Source organism: Ambystoma mexicanum, chromosome 3q (genome assembly GCF_040938575.1).
Source record: "Ambystoma mexicanum isolate Mex_15411 chromosome 3q, UKY_AmexF1_1, whole genome shotgun sequence".
Lineage (NCBI taxonomy): Eukaryota > Metazoa > Chordata > Amphibia > Caudata > Ambystomatidae > Ambystoma > Ambystoma mexicanum.
Genome location: NC_090926.1, coordinates 764,084,380 through 764,111,545, shown reverse-complemented (window position 1 = coordinate 764,111,545; position 27,166 = coordinate 764,084,380). Strand labels below are relative to the sequence as shown.

Below are 27,166 nucleotides of genomic sequence, written 5' to 3'. Positions count from 1 at the left end.
GTGGGTTAGGATACAAGGTTGAGAATTACATGTTAATCACAGAATAATGTTTCATATCATGCATAGCACACGGGAATCACTAACATCACACCAATAAGAGAATGTTGCAGCATGTTATGACATATATGTATGAAGCACAACATCTGTAATTGGTGCTGCTTCTTAGAAGTGATGGATGTCAGGAGATGGGGCATATTATTGTCTGCTTGTAGCAAGCTTCATTAAAGGGTAGGCACTAAAGGGGTGTTTGGTCTTGAAAACTGTCCAAGACACCCAACACTATTTATGTTATGTTACGTATCATTTGTAATGTGCAGCGTTGGCCATTTGCATGTTTCGTGGTGCTGATTAATGTCTCTGTGGGTGTGAAAAAAGTTCTGCCTGAGGCGGTTTGGCCTCAGGCAGACAACAAGCAAAGGAAGATGCCAGCTAAGGACTTCACAAGCCCAGGTAAATCACCAAACTCTCCCACACAGGAAGTAGATGTAACCCCTTACCTGGTATCCCCTTACCGGGTATTCTCGGGCAGTAGGCTCCATGGTTGTTTGGATCCTTACCCAGCCTTAACTAAAGGGACCATTTAGCCAGAGTAGCAAGGAGATGTGGGGTAGCCAGAGGGTGACGGGATTGGTCTGGATCCACTGCTACGGCCTGACTGCTTCCCTTTGGTTGTCCTTCTTCAAAGGCTAGACATATCCAGAGACACAGGGAACACCAGTAGGCGCTCTTATCAGGGTCACTCCCATCTCACCTCCCTGTGTGTGTATAATACACCTCAAAAGAAGACTTGTGATGATTGAAGAACATACAATTGCAGGGTTCCAAGGGCTTCCTCCAGTTCAAACTGCCCACGGAAGGGAAAAGCATAGTTACATCACTACCCTCATCAGTAAAGACACAGATGACGTCACTGTGTGAAGACAGGGGTTGAGGAAGATTCATGGAAGCAGAGCTCTCTTCATGTATAGCTCGTCCCTCACTCCACTCATAAGAATAGGGGTTCGACCAAATTCGAGGGAGTAACACAAACACAAGTCCCAGTGGGCACAAACCCCAAAGGGGGACTGAGAATCCCCCAGGAAAGTCAATAGTTTTTAGGGGAAAAACAAGAGTTTGGCTTGCTGCCTCTATATAGCAGCTTCAAGAATATAAGTGAGCAAAGATCCAGCCAAGAAAATAGGAGCAGACGGACTGGACGAGCCGCAAGCCTCCATTGACTGAGTCCAAGCGGGAAGAAGAAAGTGGCGTGAACTGGGAAGAAGAAGGGGCTCTGAGTGTCAGAAAGAAGCATCAAATCGATTGCCGAAGTTAACAGGCAAGGTTTCCGGAATTCCTTTGAACGCCAAGTATCCCCATAGAGCCACATAGGGCCCACTTACAAACTAAGATGGCAGCTGTGATGTAGCTCCCAGTTACTCACTTGGCTTGCCTAAAAGCAGTCCGCCATGATGCAGCATTTCATATTATGGGTGGATAGAAATTTGACCGAATTACTCCAATCACACGCAAACTACATTGGCTTCTTCTCCAGTCCAGGATACTGTTCAAGAGTACATGTATCATCTACAAAGTAGTTACGAGTAGCACACCAGCGTACCTGGCAGCTAATCTCCACAATATCTGGTGGCACAAGCTCCTTGCGCAGCGCATCGACCAACAAGCATGAATCGCAACTTGTCTGCAAAAAAATGGTACACGAACAATCCTTCTCTTGTCATGGACCCACCCTCTAGAACTCAAATCCAGTATTGGCTTGCAATGCCCCCACAATTTACCAAATCACAGCAGGGGTGGATTGGCCTATAGGGAACTCTGGAGATTTCCTGGTAGGCCTCTGCACCTTGGGCCTCTTTTGTGTGTTATTTCCACATTTTCCCATAGGAAAAGGGTTGGGCTTGCTGGAAATTTGGAATATCGGGCCACTTTGAAAATGATTTCCAGGGTCTCTTTTTATTCCCAGTCCACCCCTGGCTCACAGTACTGCGCTACTGCTAAAAGATGCCAGCCCAAATGCTGGCTACCCACACTGTGTACAGCATGCCACTGTACTCGAGCTAGTCTGCGCTTTAAACAATCAAATAAAATAAAAAATAAATCTGCTTGTTGCAGGCTTTCTCCTCCCATTGTGAAGTTGAATTCTCTTTACAGGTCTTTGTCCATTGATGTTGGGCCCACTTGCCATTTTTCGGACTTCCCTTCACTGTCCAATGTTGTGATTAGGCCGGGGTGATCAGAGGAGTCCCTGCCTGCCCTCCTGAACCACAGTCCTCTAGCTCCCCCAGGATTGCCTGGCATGTGAAAAGGACCACTATGCCTGGAAACCTGGCAGTACATTGGGTGATTGGGGACTTTAAACCAGTTTGTGCTGCCCTTAATCTAGACCAAGGGTGAGTTTGTGGCTCAGGCTATGTCAATTAAACAGCCATTTTGGTTGTGCCTTGTCAGCCTCACAGACAGAAAAATGCTGCAAAACGAAATGGCCTGAAGCAGGACTTAAGTGCATTAGTAGCCCAATGACTACCACATAGGTTCATTGGACTACTACTGTGGTACAAATGGTTACAAATAATGCATAACCAAAACTAAGTTAGCCCTGCCACCAGCCTACTCTTTAATACACTTCCACAGTGATGAAATCGCTGTGAGACCGAAATAGGGTGGTTAAAATGCACCCCTCCCCGCATTGTGATATAGGCCTGCTAAGGGGAGCGCTTTAGAAAAGGGTATCAGTGACAGGGCTACTTCAGTAAAAGTCCTTCTAGTCACAAAAATAAAGCAGAACAAGCATGGAAGTCTGGAAAACTCCAAAAATAAAGTTCTGCTCTAGCATCCACCATCCCCCTTACCTCTGTCTATAATTTCTATAATATTATTACCAGGATTGAGTATTAATAAACCTGAGTAAATTAGACACTGCCTTAGTGGATATGCAGTTGCCTGCTGCCACAAATCCCATTGAATACACAGCTCTAATGCCATTGTGGCCTGTCTGCATATCCGTTTGCATTATAGTTAGTCAAAGTTCTCAACTTAGTATGCCCAATTATCTAATTAAGAGGTGAAAGTAACTCGCCTCACAAAGCAGCCTGGTCACATCTTCTCTGATCCAGTCTAAAAATTGTAAAATGCAAAGTGGAGTACTAATAGTGTGATATTTACAAACCTGGAGACTGAATACCTCTCCAAAATTACTGCTGTCATTACAAAGCCCTAATTATTGAGGCATAACTCTATTATGATACATGTCAGCCTGAAAAATCTGTATACAAACCTGAAAATAATGGGTTATATGTAATTTCATCACTGGTATAAACATTGAGGGGTAAACTATATATTTTTTGTAAACCACTAAGCACCCTTCCCAACTTATTTTAGGACTGGTGCAATTATATGGACAAACTCCAGTTCTAGACTATTTGGGGAAATTGTTGGATAGTGGCTTAAAAAATATATCATTTCCCCCTCAATGTTTATTTTCAGAGATGAAATCACTGGGTCTCAAATAATGTTCTTATTACAGGCTAGTTGTGACATCACAACTGTCCTGGAATAAGAAATTGACATCACAAGTGCTCTGTAATCAGTTATTAAGCTTCCGTTGTGACATCACAATGCCTTCTGCTTGAGCCAGCAGAGAGAATTTCAGCTGTTGTTGTAGCACTAAATAAAAGCCTTGAAAAGCTTTTCAAATTCCTTGCTTGCAGAGTAGTTTTCTGTGACACATTGCAGCCTGCAATTGACATTGAACTGTTTATAAAGTTGTTTTCAATACATTTTATTAAACTGCTTGAACTATTTTTCTGCAACACATCAGGGGCTGCATTTTTGCTTTTTTTAAATCCAAACAGATTCTATATTGATTAGCAAATATGAGATCTCTTACATTATATTAAGCAAGAGACGAGCACAGTGCGTGACCATATATTACAAGGAATAAAATATGACTTACCATACATAAAAAGGATATTCCAAGTCACCTTGTAGTTCTGTGACCTTATAAAGGAACTCAACTTTCGACCTCGTTCTTCTATTTGGTCCCGAAACACTTTGGTGACTTGCAATATCCTTATAATGTATGGTAGCGGGGTGTATAATCCCATATATTACACCTGCTAAATCCTTGGCATCAGACTGTGAGGGAAATTATTGCAGAATGGGCCTGATGTGGAAAAAGGCAGGGAACCCCTTTTTCTGTTTCTTCTACACTAGGCCCAGATAAATGAGGGTCCTTGGACCAGATGCTCCAGGCAACCTCTGTCCCTTTTCCCACCTACCCTACTCTGCTAACACACTGAAATGTGTTGTAGTTTGCCTACCCTGGGGCGCCAACCCATCCTCACTGCTTACAAAACCTAGGATGGCAAATGCGTGGTGGAGAACGGGCACACTGGTACCACCGCATCTGTCTGCAACCTTCAACACCATGACCAACCTTAGTTTCTAGATTGTAATATATATGTGTCTTAGGCGAGGTTCTTGCATGGTTCAAGCCCTTTTTATCGGCCTGTGCACACCTTTTTTCTTAAGTTTCTTCTCCAGCCAGCTGTGGGCTCCCACGAGGCACTGCAATTACACCTATTTTCTTTAACATTTGTCTTATGTGGATGACTCACAAATCCTTCTTGAAGTGTCTTGATTCACAAACCCAGACAATTTCCCTGCTTTTAGGCATTGCATTCTCGCTCTGGATACATAGATGGGTAACAGATATTAAATAAATCGACCCATCACAAGCAGTGCTACTCGTGGGCAGAGCACCTAATCCTCTAACACGGCCCTGTGGCCATCTGAAATTGGAATTTTGTGAAGAAATTCAATTTTTGGGGTTCTCACTCTGTAGCGTACTGGGTCATTGAAAGTGTTTGCTGCCTTCCATGGATTTTCAACATTTCTTCTTCTAAAGTCGTCCTATCCCTGCAACACTTTTCTGGTTTAATGTCTTTAGTACCCCAACTGGGTTCCAGGACAGGGGTGCTTTTTCAGTACCACATGTTGTCCCCATGGTGACTATCACACTAAAAGTGTTTTGTGGAGTAGACTGGAAGCAACTGTAATTTGGTTGTGGCTACACCAAGGTATTAGCCACATTTACTGCATTAGTAGCCCAATGAGCCTATACGTTAGAGATTATGGTACAATATTATTTTTAAGCACTGCTTCTGCCCATTTTGTATGCAACTATTCAATTATCTGTAAGAACCATGAGGCAGGACCAAAATGGCGATTTTGCTGATTATTATTATTATTATTATTATTATTATTATTATTATCACAATATTTATTGAGCGCAGAAGAAGTAACGCAGCGCTTTACAGAGGTATACAACAGTACATATGCATAACGGAGTGCTTTTCAGAGGTAACAACCAAACAGATATACAGCAGGGGTAGGATACAGAGGGGCACAGAGGAGTGGTACAGCTGTACATAATGGCGAGGTGGAGAGCGCTGGACAGCGTCTAGTGAGTCAGGTGGCGCAGAGGGTGACATGATGGCCTAGGTGTTCCGCTCATTTGGGCACATCCTAATTCCTAAGGGCACCCTTGCTCCAGGCTTCTGAATCTGTATCCATGCGAGTTTCATATTTTTGTAGGGCCAAACTAACTATCTGGCCACCAAAATATTTGAGTGCCGCCTGGAGGGTGATTGGTGGGCTGGCTTACGCCAGCTTCTAATCAGATGTATTATCTGTGGGAGACCCTGGAAGTGGGGCTGCTGCTGAAGATCTTGGTTTGGCCATACTGGATGGACCTTGGCACCATTATCCTTGCATTCTACTCCTCCCTGGTGATGGAATCCCATCTACGGAGCTTGTTTTGCTTCTTCCTAGCCTCCTGGCTGGCTGGACTGGCTTTCCTTGCTAAACCTTTCCACGTCTGCATTTGCTGGACCTCTTGTAATGTCCATCTAGCCCAAGTGCCAAAAGAAGAGCGTTCCTCCTGGTCTTCCTGACATGATGATCTAAGTAGGCCTTCTTCGTCAGGAACCTTGCTGGGTTCTGGGTTTGAGTCACGCCACTAGGAACCCTGAAAGCCGCTAGCGGAACCAAAACCTTATACCCAAGCTCACCTGTGCACCTGCCATCCCTGGGCTAAATTTACATCAACCAGCACTGTGAGTACATGTCCCTGTGCACCTGGTTGCTGATCCAGTAATTGGTCTGATTCCCAGGGATCCCCTAAATCTGGGAGCTTTAGGATTTTGAAGACCTCACCCCTCCCGACCCCTGCCACCGTTGATCCTTATTGTCTGTAGTGGGCATTGTGCTTCCTCTGTGACCAGCTCTGACTGGCCTCTTAGGTATCGAACTCTGGGCTCTAACCTTTCATTTGAGGTCTGCTGGGCCTATTTCAGACTGGTTGCCTCTCCTTCTGTACCTGTGTGGAAAAATGAGTACTCCCAAGCCCCGTCCCCTTTCCTCCATACTTTTGGGAGTTGCTGCAGAGTTGAGATGGGACCGGAGCCAAAGCAAGCCCAAATATGCTTCCTCTTTAAGAATTTAGAGAGAACGTGGTAGTGGGTCACGTGCTTGTAGAGCAACCACACCATGAACCCACAAATCTTGGGCTCCTTTCCACCAGTACCCTTCTCTGCATCACACACTGGACACAACTCTCAGTCTTTTTTTTGTTTTTCTTTCACCGATTCCCCTCAGTAACTTACATTTTTTTATCACTTCTCTCCTTGTTCCCTCCCATTTTATGCTGTGTACACCAGCTGTCACAGGTCTTTCACGATGGCGGACCCTCACACTCTCTGTTTGGAGTGTTTGGACCTGCTTCATTGCTGGGACCCCTGTGTGCTCTGTTGCACACTTTTTTCCAAATCCCTCAGAAGTCGACTGATATGGTGTGAGGACATCCTTTAGACGACAACTCCAAATCACCTCAAGAACTACATCAAGTACAAGATGTTGAGTACAGCTCTTTTTTACTTTGCCATCCGGCCCAGGTCACATTCTTCATGGAGTTAGCTGAAGCTCCTGAAGGAGCGAGGGCTCCTTCAGGTGCTATTGTGAATAGCCACCATGTTACCAAGGTGTGCCCGAAGGTCTCTGCTGAGACTTATACTGGCTTGTACCAGGGACTTCGTCTCTAAGAGCGTTTCGCCTCATACCAGACAATGTCCAGTGACCTCCCCCACTCTGCTCACTGGGCAAACACTGACGGCCCGGAAAAGTCTGCAGCAGTATGCCGTGCTCCTTAGATTACCTCAGAATACACCATGGCCTATACAGTGCTCAAGATAATATCCCACTCACTGCAGGCCATGGCTCACCATACCACAGCTATCACAGTCTCTGGATCAGATTCTGGCCATTCTCTAGGTGAAGCATCTCTTGCTGCGTTGGAGCATACTACTTCTCCTGTCCTTTTCCTCCTAGGTTGAATGGTCACCCAGTGTGAGCGGATACTGTGTTCCTCCTCTCTCTGTGCCCACCAGCAATTGGGCCGGATATCCTCACCAGGGACTTCTACTCAAGAGTTAATGCACTCAAGACCTATGGGGCAATATTCTAAGTCCCTCATGAAGGAAGTGCTGGTTCCCACTCCTCAGCCGGTGTGTCCTCAGAACCTCCATGCTGCTCCACAGATATTGACAGCAGAGGCCATGGGTTCTCAACCCATTGGGTCTGTTTCAACTCCACTTCCAAAATATCCTCCTCTACCTCCTCTTCCTCCTGGTGCCCCAGATGATGAGACTGCAGACAACCATGATGGTCAGAAGACACTGAGGAAGTGCCCATGTCTGTTAAACCATTCCACGACAGGGTTCAAGGCCTTCTAGAATACCTGGGAATTCTAGTTACAGAAAGTCCACAAACGGACCCAGGAGTCCTCTCATCAGTCCCCTCGAGGAAAGCTAAGGAAAGTTCAGGAATACACCTTCAACCTGACCTGGTGGTTGAAATGATAACAATTTGGCAAAAAACAGCCTTGGTTTTAGCTAGTCGCAAAAAGGGTGGACACGAGCTACAGATCCCTCCCGGCGGAAACATTGTTCTTGATGAGCCACCTCCCAGATACCACCAAACTGTATTACGTTACTGCCACTTGGTCCAGCGGTATTACTACTGGATTACAAGTGGAGGCAATGGTTGTAAAACCCCATTCTGTGGAGTCCAATTGTACTCCATGGGGGGATTTCCCTGGTATTACCGGCACCGTTATTTCCAGTAAACATTATCACTGGCATGTTATTTCCCACACCGACCACTTTGTAATGAGCCCAGTGTCTTTTTCTTCCCGAAAATGCAGGGAAAATGTCTACCAAGTCTCTGAACTGAGCTTCAGGCACGCCAATGCGGAAGCAGTCATGACAGTGGCCAACCTCAATTTCTGGAAAGATCAGAAGCAAATTATGGATCAGCCATTCGATGGGTTGGAACTTTTCATGCCGGATACAGGCGAGGAGCTGAATAAAAAGAGAAACAGTGCATAAAGGGCCTTTAGCAGCCCCGCCCCAGCCCCATGCAAACCCAGGGTCCTCGGGTCCCAACGTGTAGTGCCCTGGACTCACAGGATACACAGGTAAGACATAGAAGGTCACTGGAGCCGGTAAGTATAAAAGGTGAAGGATTCCCAGGAGCCCATACCTTTCTATTAGTTAAAAGCGGCCTATCCAGCCTATCAAGTTTTTTTTGCCAGTTATAGAAAACTCCAGTGCTGTGATATTCAAGGGCAATGTATTGCCAATGTTTACATCAACAGACAAGGAAGAACCGAATCAGTGAAGCTTTGCTCTCTAGTGGTGCATTTATGGGGGTGGATACTGACAAACAACATAGACATAGAGGCTGCTCATCTGGCGTGAAGAGACAATGTTCAGGCAGATGAGTTAAGCAGGATATCCTTCACCAATTACAAGTGGGAGTTGTACGAGCAGGTCCTCCGGGAGATCTTTACCTCCAAGGATCATCGCCCGGTGGATCTATTCACAATGGAGCTGAACAGCAAGTGTCACCATTACGCCTTTTGGAAGGTGAGCGGGAGATAGCCCTCACCCCCACTGGACCACAAAGGCATTGGTTCTTAGACCTATTGTTTATGACAGGTGAACAACCTTCTTCCTCTCCTTCCAGACCCGAAGCACAAGCAAGGGTATGAGGGGTGCTATAACCCTGCCCACAATCACTTTCCTTGGCACTATGGCACCTAAGCCACTGACCTATGGCCACTTGGTTTTATTGGACAATAATCTTGAGTTGATGGGGGCTTCCGGGAAACCTTCCCCTCCTTCACAATATAGAAGAAGATGGCTGTTTTCCATTGGATTTTGGGAAGTCAAAAGATCCTCTTCAGGTATCCATAGACTATATCCTCTCCTTCTTGACGAGCCTTGTTCAGACAAGGACCCATGTCTCTCCTTACAGAACATATCCAGAGGCTATAGGGGCATTCATCTCAAATAAGGCCAGGCTATTCTCATTTGCTAACCCAGCAATCAAATGACATTTCGGGGGACATGTCCTTCTATTCCCTCCAACACAGAGCCCTATGTTGAGTTAGTATATGAACATAGTCCTGACGGCCCTAACACATAAGCCCTTCGAGCCAATAATGACAATTAATGTACGTCTGGTCACTTGCAAGACTGCCTTTTTCTTTAGTTTATTACAAACCTTTAAAAACAAACAGAATCAAAAACAGCAATCTTAGCAGGAATATTATCATGCCTTTCCATGTGTATATAAACTTTTCCCAAGAAAATGCACAGTTTGTTATTCTAGTCTTTTTCTTAAGTTATTTTCTTATTGAGCTTGCATTCTCTCAACCCTTTTTGTTTCCAAGTGTCTTGCTATCTCCTCTAAGAATGCTGTCAATGCAAAAGTTAGTTTGTTCCTTTCTCCTAGATGCATGGCACTCCACCATTCATCTGCAGTGTATGTGGAGCATTTATTTAATTCCTTCCCCAAGCACCTTGTTCCATCGTCTTGCAGGATAGGACAAAAGAGTACCAAATGTTTCATCGTTTCCTCCCGGGAGTTACAAAAACAACATGTAGGATCCTCTTGAGGCCTCCCTCCTCTTTGATACAACGTCTCCTTGGTTTCCCATTCATTAAATCTAAAGTACATAAATATTCTCCTCCTTTTTTTTACAGGGGAATTGTGTCATATATTTCGGGAGTTCATTTAGTTTCTTTGCTTATTTTTCATTCTTTGGTGTTGTCTTCTGTTTTCTTGTGCTTCAATCCAGTCTTGTATTAGCAGTTTTTTTTTGTTTACTGGATCAGGGTTCTGCACCAGAGTTTTGTGAATTGGTATTTAACTGGTTTAAGATGACTTTGCAAGATCCTTTCCAGGTTTTAAAAAGAGCATCCTTTTTCCTGCTCTTTCTTTTGTTTTAAGATGTCAAATTGTGGGATATTACCATCACCCACAATTTTTCTGTAGAGGTTTAAAGCATTCCATGTGGTAATTACCCCCATTGATGATAAGCTTAGTTCGTACCTCATACAGGTCGTAGGAAAACCTTTTGGTAATTTGAGGATTCCTCGCCAAATGACGTGTTCGCATCTTGCCCAAAATTATTGATTGATTCGAAACAAAGTCTCCGCTGCATATGTTAATGTCGGTATGATTTTGTTTCTGTAGAAACGCACCACTGGCGTCATTGAGAACTTTCCATATTTTGCGTTGAGTTTTACAGCTTGCGCCGCAAGCTGTTTGCATTTGGACACCAGCCTTTTCACTATTGGTTCATCACAGATGCTCGCACTTATGGTGATTCCCAGATATTTGGTTTCAGAGATGACTTTGAGTATATCATTACCCATCTTCCATTGAAATTTACGGGCCACTTTTTGCTTACCGGGGCCTTGTACGTTTTTTAATACTAGGATCTCTGTTTTCTGGATGTTAATCTCCATCTTATTGTCTTCCGTGTAAGTCTTTAAGACTCTGAAGTCCAATTGGCGTACAATCCAGGATTGCAATATCATCAGCATATAAGATCATGTTTATATGCTCTTCATTGATTTTAGGGGGAAAAGATTTTACAGTGCTCAACGTCGCCCCCACATCAGATATGAAGAAGTTAAAAAGAGTTGCTCCCAGAGGGCAACCCTGTTTAACACCACGATTAGTAGATATGGGTGCAGTAATGTGCCCTCTTTGATCTAATCATACTTGGACCGACGTCTCCGAGTAGGGTGCCTTTATTGCAGCCATCAAACTTGGCGGACACCCTTTTTGTTTCATTTTCTCCTACATAATTTCTCTGTCTACTCCATCAAACGCGTGGGCCAGATCAATGAATGCAATATATATTGTTGTTTTTTGTCTTCTGGCCTCCATTTTATTCAAGTTAAGAATGAATAAGTTCAGACTACAACCCACACCTCTAATGAAACCAGTGTGTCTCAAGTCGGCTACTTTCGCGTTGCTGATCCATGTTGTTAGTTGTTTCAACAGTTGGCTAGCAAACTGTTTCCCTATTACATCTAGTAGAGCGATGGGTCGGTAGTTACTTGGTTCCAACCTTGAGCCCTTTTTAAATATGGGAACTATTATTGCTGTTTTCCATGTTTTCGGCACTCGTCGTAGACCTACTACCATTTTAAACAACTTATGACAAAAGTCTGCCCATTCCTCTGGGTTTGACTGCCTTTTTTAGTGGCAATTATTTCAGCCCACTGTATCAGCAAACTCCAAGCCCTGCCCATTAAGGAACCTTCACTCACGTTTCACAGAGACAAGAAAGTCCTACGGACACACCCTTTTTTTACCCAAGGTGGTATAGAATTTTCACATAACTCAAGAGATTTCAAAACCCATAGTTTTCCCAAATCTACAATATGAATCACATCGACTTTTGCATGGCTTAGGTGTTTGGAGAGCATTGAGGTTCTATCTTCAGAGCACTAGACCTCACAGGTCTTAGGGCAGACTATATGTCATGTTTGGTGGGGTACATCCTGGCAAACAGGCGGCTAAAGCTACTGTTGCGATATGGATATGTTTCTTGCATCTCCTTTAAGGCCTGCATGCCCATTTCATTAGAGCAAAGAGTACAGTAGTAGCCTCTCCACAACATGTGCCCTGAGAGGCCATATGCAAAGCAGCAACATGGCCTCTCCATCTTTTTGCAAACACTACTTGCTGGATTCCAGCACCAGGGCTGATGCCCAATTTGGACAGGCAGTCCTAAGAAACATTTTCGCAACAGTTTAATTCCATTCTCCCTGAGATAGAGTTGTGCTTTATGCTCTCCCATAAGTATGGAGGAAAGGGAACGGGATGTAGGAGTAAAGAAAAGTTACTTGCTGTATTGACTACTGTACTGCTAGTCCAATGTCCCCATTCCTCTATAGACCGTCCCTCCCAAAGTAAGAAAGCCAGGTTCTCCCGATGAAAAAGGGATTGAGGGGAAAGAGTGCGAGGGTGTGGTTAAGAACCTAAAAGTGACTATTAACTATTCACAAAGATCTGATTTTGGTCCCACAGATTGTCCAAGTGGTTTAGACAGGATACTGCTATCTACACCTGTTAAGTACTTTGTACATGGAACCTCCCAGCAGAACAACAGCAATAATGAACTTAGTGTGTTGCAACTGATTATGGAAATGTCATATATTTGGGACCAGTGAAGCTTCTTTTCAGAAACTGCAGAGCAGTGCAGCCCACTTACTGAAGGGTGGTTCCAGACACAATCAATCACACCTGTGTTGCAAGCTCTCATTTATTCTGGGTTTTCAAATGCCTCTGTTTGATGCACGGAGTACACTGTACCGTGAGCTCGCCCTTCCTACTCACTCTGCTTTCAAAACATCCTCCCACCAGCTCATGACTGATGTTACGCTCAGTCACAGGTTTTCTTGTTCCTTCTCAGGAGGACTGGCAGCAGTGGTGGCTGGGGAATTTTTGAAATTGGAGGGACGTAAACTGATTCCCTGGTATAGGCTGGAGCGACCGAGCATAGCAAGGGAGCCTGAAGCAAGCAGCAGGGATTCGGACGGTTCTCTCCCCATGAATACTGTTTTAAATATTGTGTTAAAATCGTGCATTTCAGCACACTTTGTATAAAACAAATGGTTAAAAACAACAGTTTGCAATGGGTTTTGTAGGGTAACACATCATAGAATCTGGCAGATGTAAGTCCTCAACATAGCACAGGAGCGCCTAATTGTCAGGATGCCTTTGCACAAAATATATGCAAGTATAAAAGCATGTTCAAGTTATCTGTGCCCATACATGTATATGGAGACTGCACCAATATATGCCAGTATTGCCGTATAAGAGCATTCTCATGTTGGCTTTAGCAGTATCAAATACCATGCCACAGTAAGAAAATAGGTCCAGACTGGACCCACCAGTGTGGACCAGTACCACGTAGGCACACTCACCATGCTGCCTTCACCCTTGATGCCAAGTAAAATAAAATACCATATCACTGTGAATATTTGTCCAACCTGGACACACCAGTTCGGTGGGTCCAGTTTGGACAAATATTCATCTCACCAATAATTAAAAGAAAAGTCCTACTGGCTACCCTCCTACCCTTCCTCGTCCCAATAAGAGGCCTCCTGCCCAGCTGGCACACACAACATTCACATTCATCAATGATCATTCATACAGCATTCATTCTTATGTATGCATCAGCATTCATATGGCATCATTCATTCTTCATTCATTCTCAGATTCACACACACACATGCATTCATACGGCATCATTCATTCTTCTCTCCCTAACATTCACACACACGCATCAGCATTCATACGGCATCATTCATTCTTCTCTCCCTAACATTCACACACACGCATCAGCATTCATGCGGCATCATTCATTCTTCTCTCCCTAACATTCACACACACGCATCAGCATTCATACGGCATCATTCATTCTTCATTCACCCTCCAATCACGCACACGCATTAGCATTACTAAGGCACCATTCATTCTTCATTCTCAGATTCACACACGCGCATACACACACACACAGTAGCATTCATACTACATAATTAATTCTTCGTTCACTGTCACATTACCACCATGTCTCTCTTCCTCGTCCCAGTACTTACTTGTGAGATAACCTTATCTAGGAGTAATGAAGATCACTCTCACATTAACACACACATAAGCATTAATACAACATCATTCTTCATTAATTCTCACATTCAAACACATGCATCAGCAATCATACAGCATCATTAATTCGTCATTCTGATTGGTACAATGGTTTTTTTCCCCCCAAGTATTCCTTACACTTATCTCTGTACCTCTACTGGCAGCCCTAACCTCCTTAAAGGCGCCATGTTGTCGAGGCTTCCCTTCTGACAAGTCCCTGCCGAGCTCACAGATGGGGTTGCCCTGGGGATCCTCCCCAATCTACCCTTGTCCCCTGCATCACTTAGCAGGTGGCAGCAACTGGCTCCCATGGTTGACCCTATCATCAACCCATAGAGCACGACAGGGCACTTAAACCCCCAGAAACTCACTTTAGACAAGCAGTGTTCATGGGCCTCATTACAGGTTCAGTGGTGCGGTAAAGAATTGATGGTAATTCCATTACTACCACCTTTTGGGTGGTAAAGGAATTACCGCTGTTATTACCGATCCACCAAATTATGAGTTTGGCCTTGAATTGGAGGATTTACCTCCTTTAAGGTGCTGGTAGTAAATCCTCCACTTTAATGCCAAATATCAGCACATTTACCGTGACCGAATTCCTGCTTGCGGTAAATCTTCCAAAGTCCCCATCGACTCCTATGGGCTCCAACAATGGGGACTGGCACCGCCACGCCAGCAATCAGAATCCCTTGATAAATGCACAGGACTGAGTAGCGATAATTGATTTTGTTGGTAATTTGGCCGATTTACTGCCGAATCGTCACCAAACTCGGAATGAGGCAGATAGTGTTCGCACGGCTCAGGTGTGGGTAAAGCTATAGAAATGTGTATGCTCCATAACCTTTTTCCATTGTGCCACATTCATTTGGCACAGCAAGTGTATATTTACCAGACAGGGCAGCATGTTGCCGGGGGGAAAAGTGTGATCAGGGTAGAGCTCAGGATTTTAAGAGCATCTGCTGCAGTGTGGGTGAAGTGTCTGGATGTTAATATCTCTCCTGTGCTTAAGAGTACTCTGGCTCTGCTGCCAAAATCACTTCCCAGTGCAAAAGTATTATCACATTTGAACAGTGGTTTTAAGACCCAATTCATATGACTTACACACTTACTCCCAAATCACAAGTACCCTGACATTGTACCTCCTGAGTCCCCCTAGGACGGCTATAGGGAGTCCCATCCGGCCATGCTCTGAACTATGGAAATAATCTCAGAAAAGGCATGAGAGACCGTTACTTGCACTAAACATGCAGAGGAGAGCAAGAATGGGTCTCTATTAATGGACATGGCTCTCATACAACATGCTTCACCTATCACATTACATATTTGTAGAAAATCCATTTTTTGCACGGTAAGAAGCCTGATTATCGATTTCTTGCAATCTCTTGGAGAAACAGAAACTTGATAACAGATGGGAATAATGCATGGGTGCTGTTGCCCCTTACAAAAGTGGATTGCAGCAGTGAAATGCACTACCATCAGAGGAGGTCTCAGTTATTTGGAGAAGGTTTTCTATAGGAATGCCACCCTGGGGTAGCCATTATATGTGCATAGGACTCTCCAATTCTATGAAATTAATTCTCTGCTCCTATCTACCAGGCTCTGCTCGCTCCATGACTGACGACACTGGGCTCAAGTCACTACTCTGCAAGCTCTCTGCTAGTGTCTACTTCTCCTATGCCAACGTGGATTGGAAGATCTTCCTGCGCAAAGAGGTAAAATGGCTTGGGAACACTGCGGTGGGTGGGGAGGTGTCTGCGGCAGAACATCACTTGTTAGCAGGAACCCCACGCTTCATTTGAAGTCTTCCTGGGGGTGGGCGAGGAACCAGCCCTCTTACGACAGGAGCCTTCAATTCCTGCTTCATTTAAGAACCTCCATGTCAAGGACTACTTCATCATCCTAGTATTGGTCCATCAGTACGCCTAATACCAGAGGCGTTGCTAGGGGAGTGTGAGGGGGTATAGCCCCGGGTCTTTTGGTTGTAGCCCTGGATAGAAGCTATAGGGTACAACCAAAAAGGCTAGCTAACCCCCAGTCCCGATAGTCCCAAAATTACCGTAGCCCTGGATCTTTTCCAGATCTAGCAACACCCCTGCCTAATACAATTGCAGAGCTGCTCTTCTTGACTGTGTTTTTGAACAATGCTGACCTGCACCTGAGGACGCAGGAATATTTTAGGCATTGTGGCAGAAATGCCTCTTGGATACTCAGTCTCCATTTCTCCATTCCTCTCTCATCATTTATCCCTGATCATGGTAACAGAGTTGGATGGTTGTGTTAACAGGACACATCAGTGCTGTACCAACGAATGGAATATACTGTCAGCCCTGAGGCTCTAATCAATCCTCATGCTTTTAATAAATATTCACCAGCAGGCTGGGAATTCTGAGTTCCCTATTTATAAAACATGTTTTGTATTTCAGTTTTATAATTAACATTTCAGAAAAAAGAATATCAGATAACAATAGCACACTAACCACAATAGTTATTTCTGTGCATAATTGATTCAATAAAAGAAGAGCACATTCCGAAAGGAAGAGGAACCTATACAAGTAAACAAAAAGGCACAGTTTGGCAAACTAAAAGAAATAAAGATGTGAATCAGAACATAATGTTCAGGGATGATTAGATCTGTGACATGAAAAGTTGACATTGTCAGGTGGTCTGGTTCTCTAGACTTGACTTGACTGTGGAGTTTCACAATCGTCCTCATTCTCAATGTCTTTATGGGATCTTAAACCTCTGATCCCAGTGTTCAATTGTTCATCTAGTAGTTCTTGACTCAAAGTTCCAGCATGCAGTAGTTCTCGTTCTCTTCAATGTCAGGTCCTTAGTGTTCTTGAGGGACTTTGACTCTAAGTTTCCATGTGCAGATTTGTCCCTGGTGCTGACTGTCTGAAAGTGCTCCAAGCCCTCTGACCTTAAGTTCTGAAAGAGAGCATTTCCCCTTGTGTTTGCTTTGGCAATGCGTGCTAGGAACTCTGACCTCAATTTGCAACGTCCAGCCTTTCCCCCTTCCATTTCTGTATTCAATGGTTTTATCTCTTGGGTTCTGGCCCAGAACATTCCCCCTCTGCCACGTGGTGTGTACCCCTGTCTCTCAATCTTGTCACTGGCATCCATCCAGGAGCCAGCATTTGATATCGCCTCTCTGCTCATCATATCATCCTGGCTCCCAGAGTCTGGCTGGCATTCTAGTCTTGTCCTGGTTGCTACTCGGCAGCTCTGTGTCAGATTCGCTCGCTAGCTAGTTCTTCTCTCTACTCGCCAGACCTGAGGATCACAACTCAAGAACAGGGCCACGGACGACCACAGATTTCTTTTTCCAGAATCTAGCATATGGATAACATTCAAACATGAATACATCATGCACGACATGTCTGCCCAATATTGTCTACACCTCCAACAGCTGGTGTCTTGGCACAGAAGAGCTTTGGGTTTCCATGTTGAGGCTCACTTTGAGTTCTTTGGGAATTTCCACCAGTAACTGCAACATTGTGAAATCCCCAGCTATTCCTCCCAGTCCTGTTTACTCTTCCAAAAGCAATTGATACCTTTTTTGAAAACGGATTTATAAAGCATAGCAGCAGATATGTCCATGGTAGCTTCAGATAAGAGGATATGCAGCATTATGGTCATGGGTGCATCCAGAGACTGGAGGCAGGAATGAGAGCAACGTCCTTGTAGTGCAGATGTAGATACTTCCACAGATCCCAGGTAGGAGTACCACATTTCTTTTGTAATGTCCTAGGGGAAATCATGTTTTCCTCCCTAATCATTTTCTCGTTTTAAAGTATGTCTTTGTTAGTCCAAGTGGCTCAATGCATTTTCCTACCCAGAACATTAGCATACCAAGTCTTTTTATATTCTTTTATATTGATGAGATCAGTAGATTGGAGCTTTCCCCTCTTATTGTTTTCAGGGCGTGGCTAGAGAGAGAGAAGTCCAGGGATAAAAGCAGCCATCGAAGATTATCTGCAAACAAGCCATATGTAGGATGGCAGGATATGTTTCATGTTCCCCATTGCCTACCCAGCCAGGGATTCTTCTGATTCTTCATGGTGCGGGAAAAAGCTGGATGGAAACCCGTAAGATTCAGGAAGCCAAGTCCTTGACGAGCTGTTGGGACGCTACGTTTGTTCAATGATATAAGTGGTCATGTACTGATGACCAAAATCAATATTGTAACATCTTTTGGAGACCGTAGATGATCTTTGTCTACCAGTCTTAAAATAAACATTTAACTTGACTTAATGATAGCCAATGAAAGATCAAAGGCATCCCTTCCCATGACGACGCTGGCAGGTTTAAGTGAGATGCCAAACATTCAGGGAGCATGTCATCAGACTAGGTCACAGATTCAGAGCCTCTCAAACTAGGTGGGTACATAATCAGATCTCCTCTGACGTAGGGAGTTTCAAAGTGACAGCTCCTTAGGATAGGAAGGCCTCATTCTCTAAGCTCCTCAGGATCAGAAGCTGTGAGAACCAGATTCCCTCCTCAGATGACAATGATTACAGAGCCACAGCACAGTGTCAGAGCCTCTGATCCTCAGATTGTGAGGGTGACAGTCTTAGCCACTTGAAACATATGGCCTCAGATACATAGGGAGCAAGAGGTAAAATCCATTACACTATCAAAGTGTCCATCAAAGCCCTCCTGATAAGGCAGGGTGAGGTTGTGGGACAGAATTAGATCTCTTCCACCTACTAATATCTCAGGGTCATATCCACCTCAAACTATCACGGTGTCATTCTGCCACTTTAGACTACAAGTGTGTTTAATTGGTTGAACTGGTAATGAGTGAGAGTGGGCACTGCTGAGTCAATTCAATTCTGATAATTGATTATGGCTCTGATTATTAATAAGTGTAAACTTGGGGTGCATACCCTATGGAAAATGCCTCTGCACAGGGCATTAAAAATAGTGGCAAAACTGTGGACCTTGGCTGAAATGGCCAGCGGTGAGAGCTGCACACCCTTGGTCTAGCGGATTCACTAGAATGAGGTTCTGTTACAGTGTTACTTAGAAAATAACAAGATTAACGTTATTCATGAGGAATAAAAAACACCAGACAATGGCATAGGCGGAGACTAAATCTGTATTCGCATAGCGGCAGTGTGCCAGCTTGTGCTAATGTGCTAAAAATGCCAATGCATTTCTGATATAGTATCCTTCATCAGGGCAATAGCTGTGGGTGTTCACAAAATCACTGGCTAGGTAAATAACATATGTCTGTGCCCCTCTGTGCAGACCGTAATGTGTGACTAAGAGCAGTCGCTCACCCCTGTGGGGAGCGTGCCTCCAATGGAAAGGCTCCAAAACACAGCAGCCATTTTTAGCGCTTGTTACTATGAGCCTCTCGGCACACCAGCTAATACCGGAGAAGCTCATGGCAACAAACGCACAAATGGCCACACTGGCTCTATGTGAATACAGATTTAGACTCTGCCTATACCATTGTTTGGTGTTTTTTATTCCTCATAAATAAAGGTAATCTTGTTATTTTCTAAGTAACACTGTAACAGAACGTCATTCTACCAGGATCCACTAGACCAAGAGTGTGCAGCCCTCACTGCTGGCCATTTCTGCCCACGCTCCACAATTTTGTTAAATTCATTGAACCTCAAACTAGGATAGTATTGTTGTCATAGGCTCTCATACTAAAATTATGTCAGAACCATGGTCCCTCAGACTTAGAGTTTCGAAATTCTAGGGAACCTTAAACCTGTAGGTTTGCAAAGAAAGAACCTGCCACTCCAGACTAGAAACATCTAAGAGTCCTGGCTATTCATACTAGAAGCACCCACAGTTTGAACCTCAAAGACTGGTCAGAGCCACACAGTCTAGCAGAATCTAAGAGTCAGAGCTGTTCAGACAAGGAGAATGAAATGATTTTCATAGCAACCATCATGAACAAAATGGTTGTTTGGTGATCGCCATTCTCGTACCAGCGAGTCACCAATGCTAATCAAAAAGGGGAAATTTAAAGAGCTTTAGTTAAGCAGTTTTATGATGCAGTTGATTGGAGAAGGTATGCCACATTTTTGCGCTCCATCGTTTAATATAATAATGGGGAAGAATTGTGATGGACGACCCTAGAGATTTGCATTGAAGGATGGTCTGAGAGCATGTGTCCGTGTAGCTAGGACATCTCAATGAAGTCCCCCAGGGCTAGCAGGGTCTTAGACTGAGAACTCATCACACCTCTAGAGTTTAGAGTCAGTCACAGTCTGGCTTGCAGAATCACAGTCCCCTTCAAGCTAAGAGGGTGTTCGAATGAGAACTGCTCAGTTTATGAGGGTCTTAGAAGCCAGTGAGAGTCTAATTATGGTGTCTCTGCATCGTACCCCATGGCTTGGCAGGACAGAGTTCTGAATTTCATATTAAACCAAGAAAAAGTCTCCCCCAGCTCCTCTGCCCAGAGGCTTTATAACGGATTTGCTGCACTATGGGAGACCTGTCCTTCAGCAAAATCATTCAGCATACAAGTGACAAGGTATACTAAGCCCAATGAAATTCGGTGTGCAAAAACGGAATAAACATTATGTTTCCTTTAGCTTAGTTGTGCAATTGAAGAAATGTACATGTCTCAGCAAAAGTACACACATAGTAAGATGCACCCCCAAAAATATATACCGGATTACCAAAGTATTTTAGAAAATGTTTGTGTTCACCAAATCAATGATTCTTTTCTGGAAGCCTCTGGGCACCCTTGACCATGCATATAAGTGAGCGGCCCTCGGACAACATTTTGAAATGCAATCATCCACCTTTCTGGGTGGCCATGAGGGTGATAGCGTGGAAAGATTGTGGGTAAAGGCATGCAGGGCCTGTGTGCCATAAATACTCGCGCCATGGGCAGCCTGTGGAGGCCTGTCTGCCTTATCTGTCACCATATATGCTCTTTTTTTATGCTGCTTTCTGTGTGTTTTTACAGAGTCTCCCTCTCTATCTCTTTCTCTCTCATCCCTCTCTCTCCCCCTTGAGGCACACAAGGCCATGCAGTATGGACTCACTGTTCTTATGTCTTTCCATGCAGGTCTTCTACCCTAGAGAGAAGTTTACCCACCCATACTGCCTGAACCTGCTGTGTGAACAGGTATGTTCCCTTGTCCTGCCCTCTCTAATCACCACCACCTTTCTCTACAGTGGGTTCTCAGCTTCTCAGCTTCTGATTGGTCCTTCCACTTCCATCATTTCCCTTCTTGCTGTACCCTTGATGTGCATGCTCAGGGGCTCTGCACAGTATTTGTGGAAGAAGGTAGCGAGACCCAAAGAGGCCCACCAGCTGATGTTCAATGGTTGCATGTGTGTCTGATGTTTTTGTCTTCTCCGATAGCTTTGACTGTTGGCCTGGTGTGAAACGCAAATATTGTGTTTAGTCATCATTTGAAAACAGTGAAAATGGGGCGTGAGGTCTGAGAGAAAACTGTGAGAAAAGGGATAGATAATATAGTTATACAAAAATGCAAATAGGTTTGAAGATCATCTTTTTTTTACTACTGTTGGATTGTGTATAGCTGTACCGGGCTTGAGAGCCGCAGAGCACTTTACAATGAGTGGAAGCCAGCTTTGGCCAGGCTACATTTGGACAGTAGTGCTGCACTGTTTATGGAAGCACTGAAAAATATGGAGTCATATGGGAGGTATTGATGGAAGAGATCAATGTTCAGTGTTTTACAGGAATTGGAGAATGCTAGATTCCAAGTCTTCAGCATGATAGTGCTCCAGAGGGCATGCTAGGAGAAATACTGTTTGCTGGTCTTATCTTTGCGGGCAAGGCTTGACTTCAATCTTTTGATGGAATTGCTGTGGGTGGCCCAAGAGCCTCCAGTGTTGTGGAGTTTAGCTGCCAGGTACGTTGTTGGTGTGCTGTTCAACATTGCTTTGTAAATGATGCAAGCAGTTTTTAATAGGATTTGTGCGGGGAGTGGGAGCCAGTGAAGCTCACAAAGTGAGGGAGAGTTGTCGAATTTGCTGGCACTTGTAATGAGATGGCCTGAGACGTGATTGACAGCCTTGAGGGAGGTTAGATGTGTGGTGCTGTGAGCCCTGTTAGCAGGGTGTTTACATTGTCAATGTGGAAGCTCACTAGATCCTGAACCACTGTCTGTAAGTCATACGGTGGGATGAAGGGTCTGATTTTGCGAAGCGTGGTGATCTGTAGCCAGGCCATTCAGGCTTTCTTGGCTATGTGCTTTTGGAAGGAGAGGCTGCTATCGACAATGACGCATAGGGATGTATTCTTCCAGTTTCATATCGTCAAGCAACTTTTGGACATGCTGTTGTTTAGCAGGAGGATCGATGAGGACACATTCCGTCTTGGTGGGGTTACGATTAAGGTAGACATGGTTTGAATGATGGCCAGGCACTCACAGAGGCGGCGATGTCATGGGGGTCGTTGACTTTGAGGTATAACTGGGTGTCTTTGGCTTATTGATGAATGACCATGTTGGGTCTTGTAGGACAATTCCCAGAGGTTTCATATTGAGGTAAAAGATGATTGGGGTGAGGATGGAACTTTGGGAGGCCCCACATGTGACTGGGAATCATTTGGATCTGAGCAGGCCTATTTGTAAAGCATGGTTTCTGCCACCTAGGTGGGAAGCAAACCATTTTAGGACTGTAGCGGAGAAGACCATCTTGTCAGCGAGGAGTATCTGATGGTCTACAGTGTGGAATGCAGTAGGCACGAGTCACCCGTGTTGATGAACTGCAATTCCTTGTCCACTGCTTGGATGGTGGCAGTTTCAGTACTGCATTTGGGGCAGTTTCCATGCGTTTTCCAATGACCGGCAGGCTTGAGATGAACCATTTCTTGATATATTTCCATCCATTTCAGGGAACTTTACATATATATGGAACATATATCTTTAACCATTTCTTGATATATTTCCATCCATTTCAGGGAACTCTTGATATTAGAGGATTTCTAGTAGCGCAATCTATGCAGAGGTTTATTATGTGTGCATTTAGCCCTCTTCCTTCTTCCCCCTTGATGTCCTCCTTTCACTTTGTTACTTTCTTTATGAACATTCTGTTTTATCCATTTATGAGCGTCAAGTCTCCCCAACTGGGCAGTTTAATGTGTACTGTGGTCAGTGTAAAATGCTGGCCCTGTTGTGGAGCGCTTTGGTGATCTTGCACATTTCAACCAGCAGCAAAATAACGTGCTAAATTCAGAAAAGCTTCACAATGACATGGGGCGATCCTCCCCAGGGCAGGGGTCCTGAGGGTGTTCGCAACTACTGCTGTTAAGAATCTATAACTAACCAACATGTTGTTTCCCCAGATAATGCGAGACACCTACTCAGAGTCATGCTTCAGGATCTCGAAGGAGGAGAGACGCAAAATGAGAGACTTATTCAGTAAGTTATGACTTAATATGCAAAATCAAACACTTCCGTGAGGTAGCCAGACGATTTCTGAACATGTCAGTGCTTGAGAATGTCTGGAGTATCATCAATTAGATGTCAAGATAAAACTTGACATGGCCTTACCCTTCCCTGTCAGAGCCAACAACCTGTTAGGAAAGCTCTTGGTTTCTCTTTAGGTCTGTCAAACCCTACTCCACTTTCTCATTACCCTCCCTCTCTATCCCGTTGCCTATCTGGCTGACCTATTGGCGCAGTTCTTGTTTACTAGTTAGAGCAGGTGTGAGAAGCCTTTGCTTCATTATTCTTAAATTGTCATGGACCAAAGTGCACAGAATGCAATTTCACGTGTCACAGACGATGTAAACGTCCGATCGCCCTCTCTTTGATTGCTTGACTTCTCAGATACCATTGTTCAATTGATGGAGATATTGAAAAGGGCGGAAGTTTCACTGGCTATGTTGCCACAGTGCGTCATGTGTCATTGTGTCAGGTCCCTCATAACTAATAAAAACCGCCAATCCAACGCAACTTTACATCCACACTAGTCAACATTTACCTCACGCTTACAAGATAGCCATCTTCAAAACCAACCCCACCATATGAGCAACCCCGCTAGCCAACAGGAGACCACTAGTGCTACACTAAGAAACCTTTCACCCAAGATAGTAAACAGAAAATGGAATCCACTAGACTGACATACACGAAACCGAAGCAGAATTTCTGGAGATGGACTTACATCCGAAATGACTAACCCGACACATTCAACCAAAATCAACTGACACATTGGTATGGTGACTGCCTTGCGTCAAATCTGGACATGGTGCTTACGACTGAACTGAACCATGTTGCACCCAGATAAAGCTATGGTAAAGGCAATTGGTCACAACTAGATAGTTCCATGGGGACCAGTTTACATCATGCACAGACTGGGATGGAAGGCTGGCCTGAGTAAGAATAAAGATAGAATTGTAGAGACTGATTAGTGTGACATATGGACAGAGAGATGAGGGACAGCCTTGTGCCATGCTGAAACAAGATCACTGTAAGGAAAACATTCATCTAAACCTTGAAAGACACACAAAATGAGTGTGTGCCTCATCCGGCAACAATGCTAATAACAAACCCTAGTAACACCTCACCCCTCTGCATACACCCCTCAAACCCTAACTAAGCACAACCATACCTCTAGAACCACAGCAGCGCGCACGCACCTCACTACACTGCAACAACAAACAAACCACACATTTGCTTACACAAGCGCACACAACGGATATCTACCGGATACCACACAAAAGCTACGCGAACGGGGTTAACCGAACTGAAGCTGCCAGTGGCATATCACAGCCCCCATGCTCTTTCTCCAAACTTTGTCCTACTAACGTACCCCAACTGACCACCTTTTTTTCCGATCCACCAGAGGACCACCCAGCTGGTTATAGGGTGCTTTATAAATATCCTTTAACATTAACATAACTCAGCCATTAGGTGTTTCTGATATGTCTGGACTTTTTATTCTTGTTTAATTGTCCGAAGGAACACACAGCTTTGAGTTGCATTAGTTCATGTTACTAATGGTTTTATTTAATTAGTTAAACATGTTCATTCCTTAGTCTTCTGGCTCCCTCCTTAATTGGTTGACATTTATTTGTAAATAATGTATTTTATTAAAATGTTGCAAATTTCACAAATAGATTAACAGAGCTGTGGATTTCATGGAACTGAATATACAAAGTGTACATAAGGAATCATAATCAACAACACAGACCTACCTATGTTTTTCAAGATTTTAAAACAATATTTTTGTGGGAGTACTTATATATCCAAAGATAGGGAAAATAAAGGCACAGAATGAAAGAAGAGAAAAGTGTAGATTGATTAAAGGCAAGCTGGGTCTGGTCATGTAAAGTTAGATATGTTATCTAATCAAAATAGTGCATTTCTTCTTCCTAGAAGAACAAGGTCACATTTATTTTGCCGACTTCTTAATTTGCTGATTAACTTAGCCCTTTGACAGTATTTTAATAGATCACCATAACCTCAAAGTTTACTTATTCGCTTTTGTTGTAGCAATCACTACTATAGGCATGATGTCCTTCTTGGAAAATCTAAAGAGTATCTTTCCACAGGTCATTTCATATAGGTTGGGGTTATTTCAAAAGGTTTTTCTTATTCTAATACTGCTTATATATGGAACATGGACCATTACCCTTAATTTCATTTGTGCTTTATTTACATGTGTATAGCCAATACCAGCTGCTAACTTGTTTTAAACAAAATAAACTGCAAACAGACATGTCTGTACACTTCTCAGTTTTAACATTGCCAAGATAACCTCCATGTTCCAAAATATATGTTTAATGGTTCTGATGGTTTTGGAACGCGGTTTGAGATATTTCATTACTCAAAGTTTCTTGGCTTCCTTTAGTAAATGGTTGAAGTTTCATAAGGCAGTGTTATGTTAGTGGGCTTTTTTGGTACTGGCATATGTGATGAGTGTATGTACAGAGCGAAACTAACTCACAATCAGCGGAGTGCCATAAAAAATGTGAAGTTTCATTACTTTGTGAGTGAACATTGGGATGGTTCAAGAGTAAGTGAGGTGTTAACTGAAGAGTAAAGTTTTTTTAAGTTCCTTTTTGAAGTGTAGATGAAGACGGTTTGTGTGACATTGGGTGGAAGTTAGGGCCATACCCGGTGTGCATAGAATAGAAAAGACTGTTCCTGATTTTCCTTCCTGCAATGTGATTGATTACGTTATCACACCCCTTTACATCTCATTGGTTGAGTTCACTCATGTGAGAGCCTTTTATTGGTTGAGATCTATCTTGATCACTGTTCTTCTACATTGTGTTCCATTGGTAATTGCATAATTGTGTTCTCTGGGACTAAGCTAACAGCCTATAGAAAAAGCCAGGAAAGTATTCAGAATATATATAATTATTACACAATTAATACATAATGAATGTCATCAACCTGAAATGTTGAGCGCGTTAATATGTGTGGTCATTATGACAATCTGGTACATCAACGAGCCCAGCCAGTATTTCGATTAACCTTTACTGGACACTCCTTGATGCATTGTGGCTTTTTGTTGCTGCGAGTTGACTGGCTGGGCCAGTTGTTGATAGATTATCATGGTACACCTCCTGGGTTTGGCTTTGTTCCACCTTCTGTGTGTCTGAGCCTTGTTTCTCTTGGATACAGCTGAGTTTCGGATTGGAACAGACGCTAGCTCCATCGTGGAGGAGGGAATGAAGAAGAGGATTGTGGTGGCCGCTCGCGATAACTGGGCCAACTATTTCTCCCGTCTGTTCTCCGTCACAGTAAGTAAAGTACTGCAGAGATAATCGCAATTCCCTGCATCTCCTACATCAACATCCTTGCTAGGGATACCCTGCTGGTGCATAGCAGCTATCAATAACCACATATGTCTGCCTTGTTGCCGTCAGTGCAAGGCTCCCTCTGCTGAGACTGCAACCCATCATTAAACACTTGTGTTTAGCTTCTAATGTATAGCAGGACAATGCTTACTGCATCATGCAGGCTATCCCTTACCCTCTACCACTACCATTTAACCAATGATGTATAAGAGCCACTGTGGGACCATAACAGTCATCGCCAACCCTCTGTGTCTGCCTTGTTACATTCAGTTTAAGGGAACCCAAAATGTGCAGTTCTTTCAATAGGTAATTCCTTGTCCATCTGTGACTGTCAAT

At 43.9% G+C, this 27,166-nt stretch overlaps 1 protein-coding gene across 1 annotated transcript in view; it reads left to right on the top strand.

Annotated features, from left to right (window-relative positions):
* Nucleotides 1–27,166, top strand: part of MYO15B (myosin XVB) — a 721,855-nt gene that overhangs the window by 422,530 nt on the left and 272,159 nt on the right. The window contains exons 21-24 of the mRNA XM_069654768.1: nucleotides 15,667–15,782; nucleotides 21,113–21,172; nucleotides 23,366–23,441; nucleotides 26,655–26,773. Of these exons, the coding sequence (XP_069510869.1) occupies nucleotides 15,667–15,782; nucleotides 21,113–21,172; nucleotides 23,366–23,441; nucleotides 26,655–26,773 (371 nt within the window). The remainder of the gene's footprint in view (nucleotides 1–15,666; nucleotides 15,783–21,112; nucleotides 21,173–23,365; nucleotides 23,442–26,654; nucleotides 26,774–27,166) is intronic.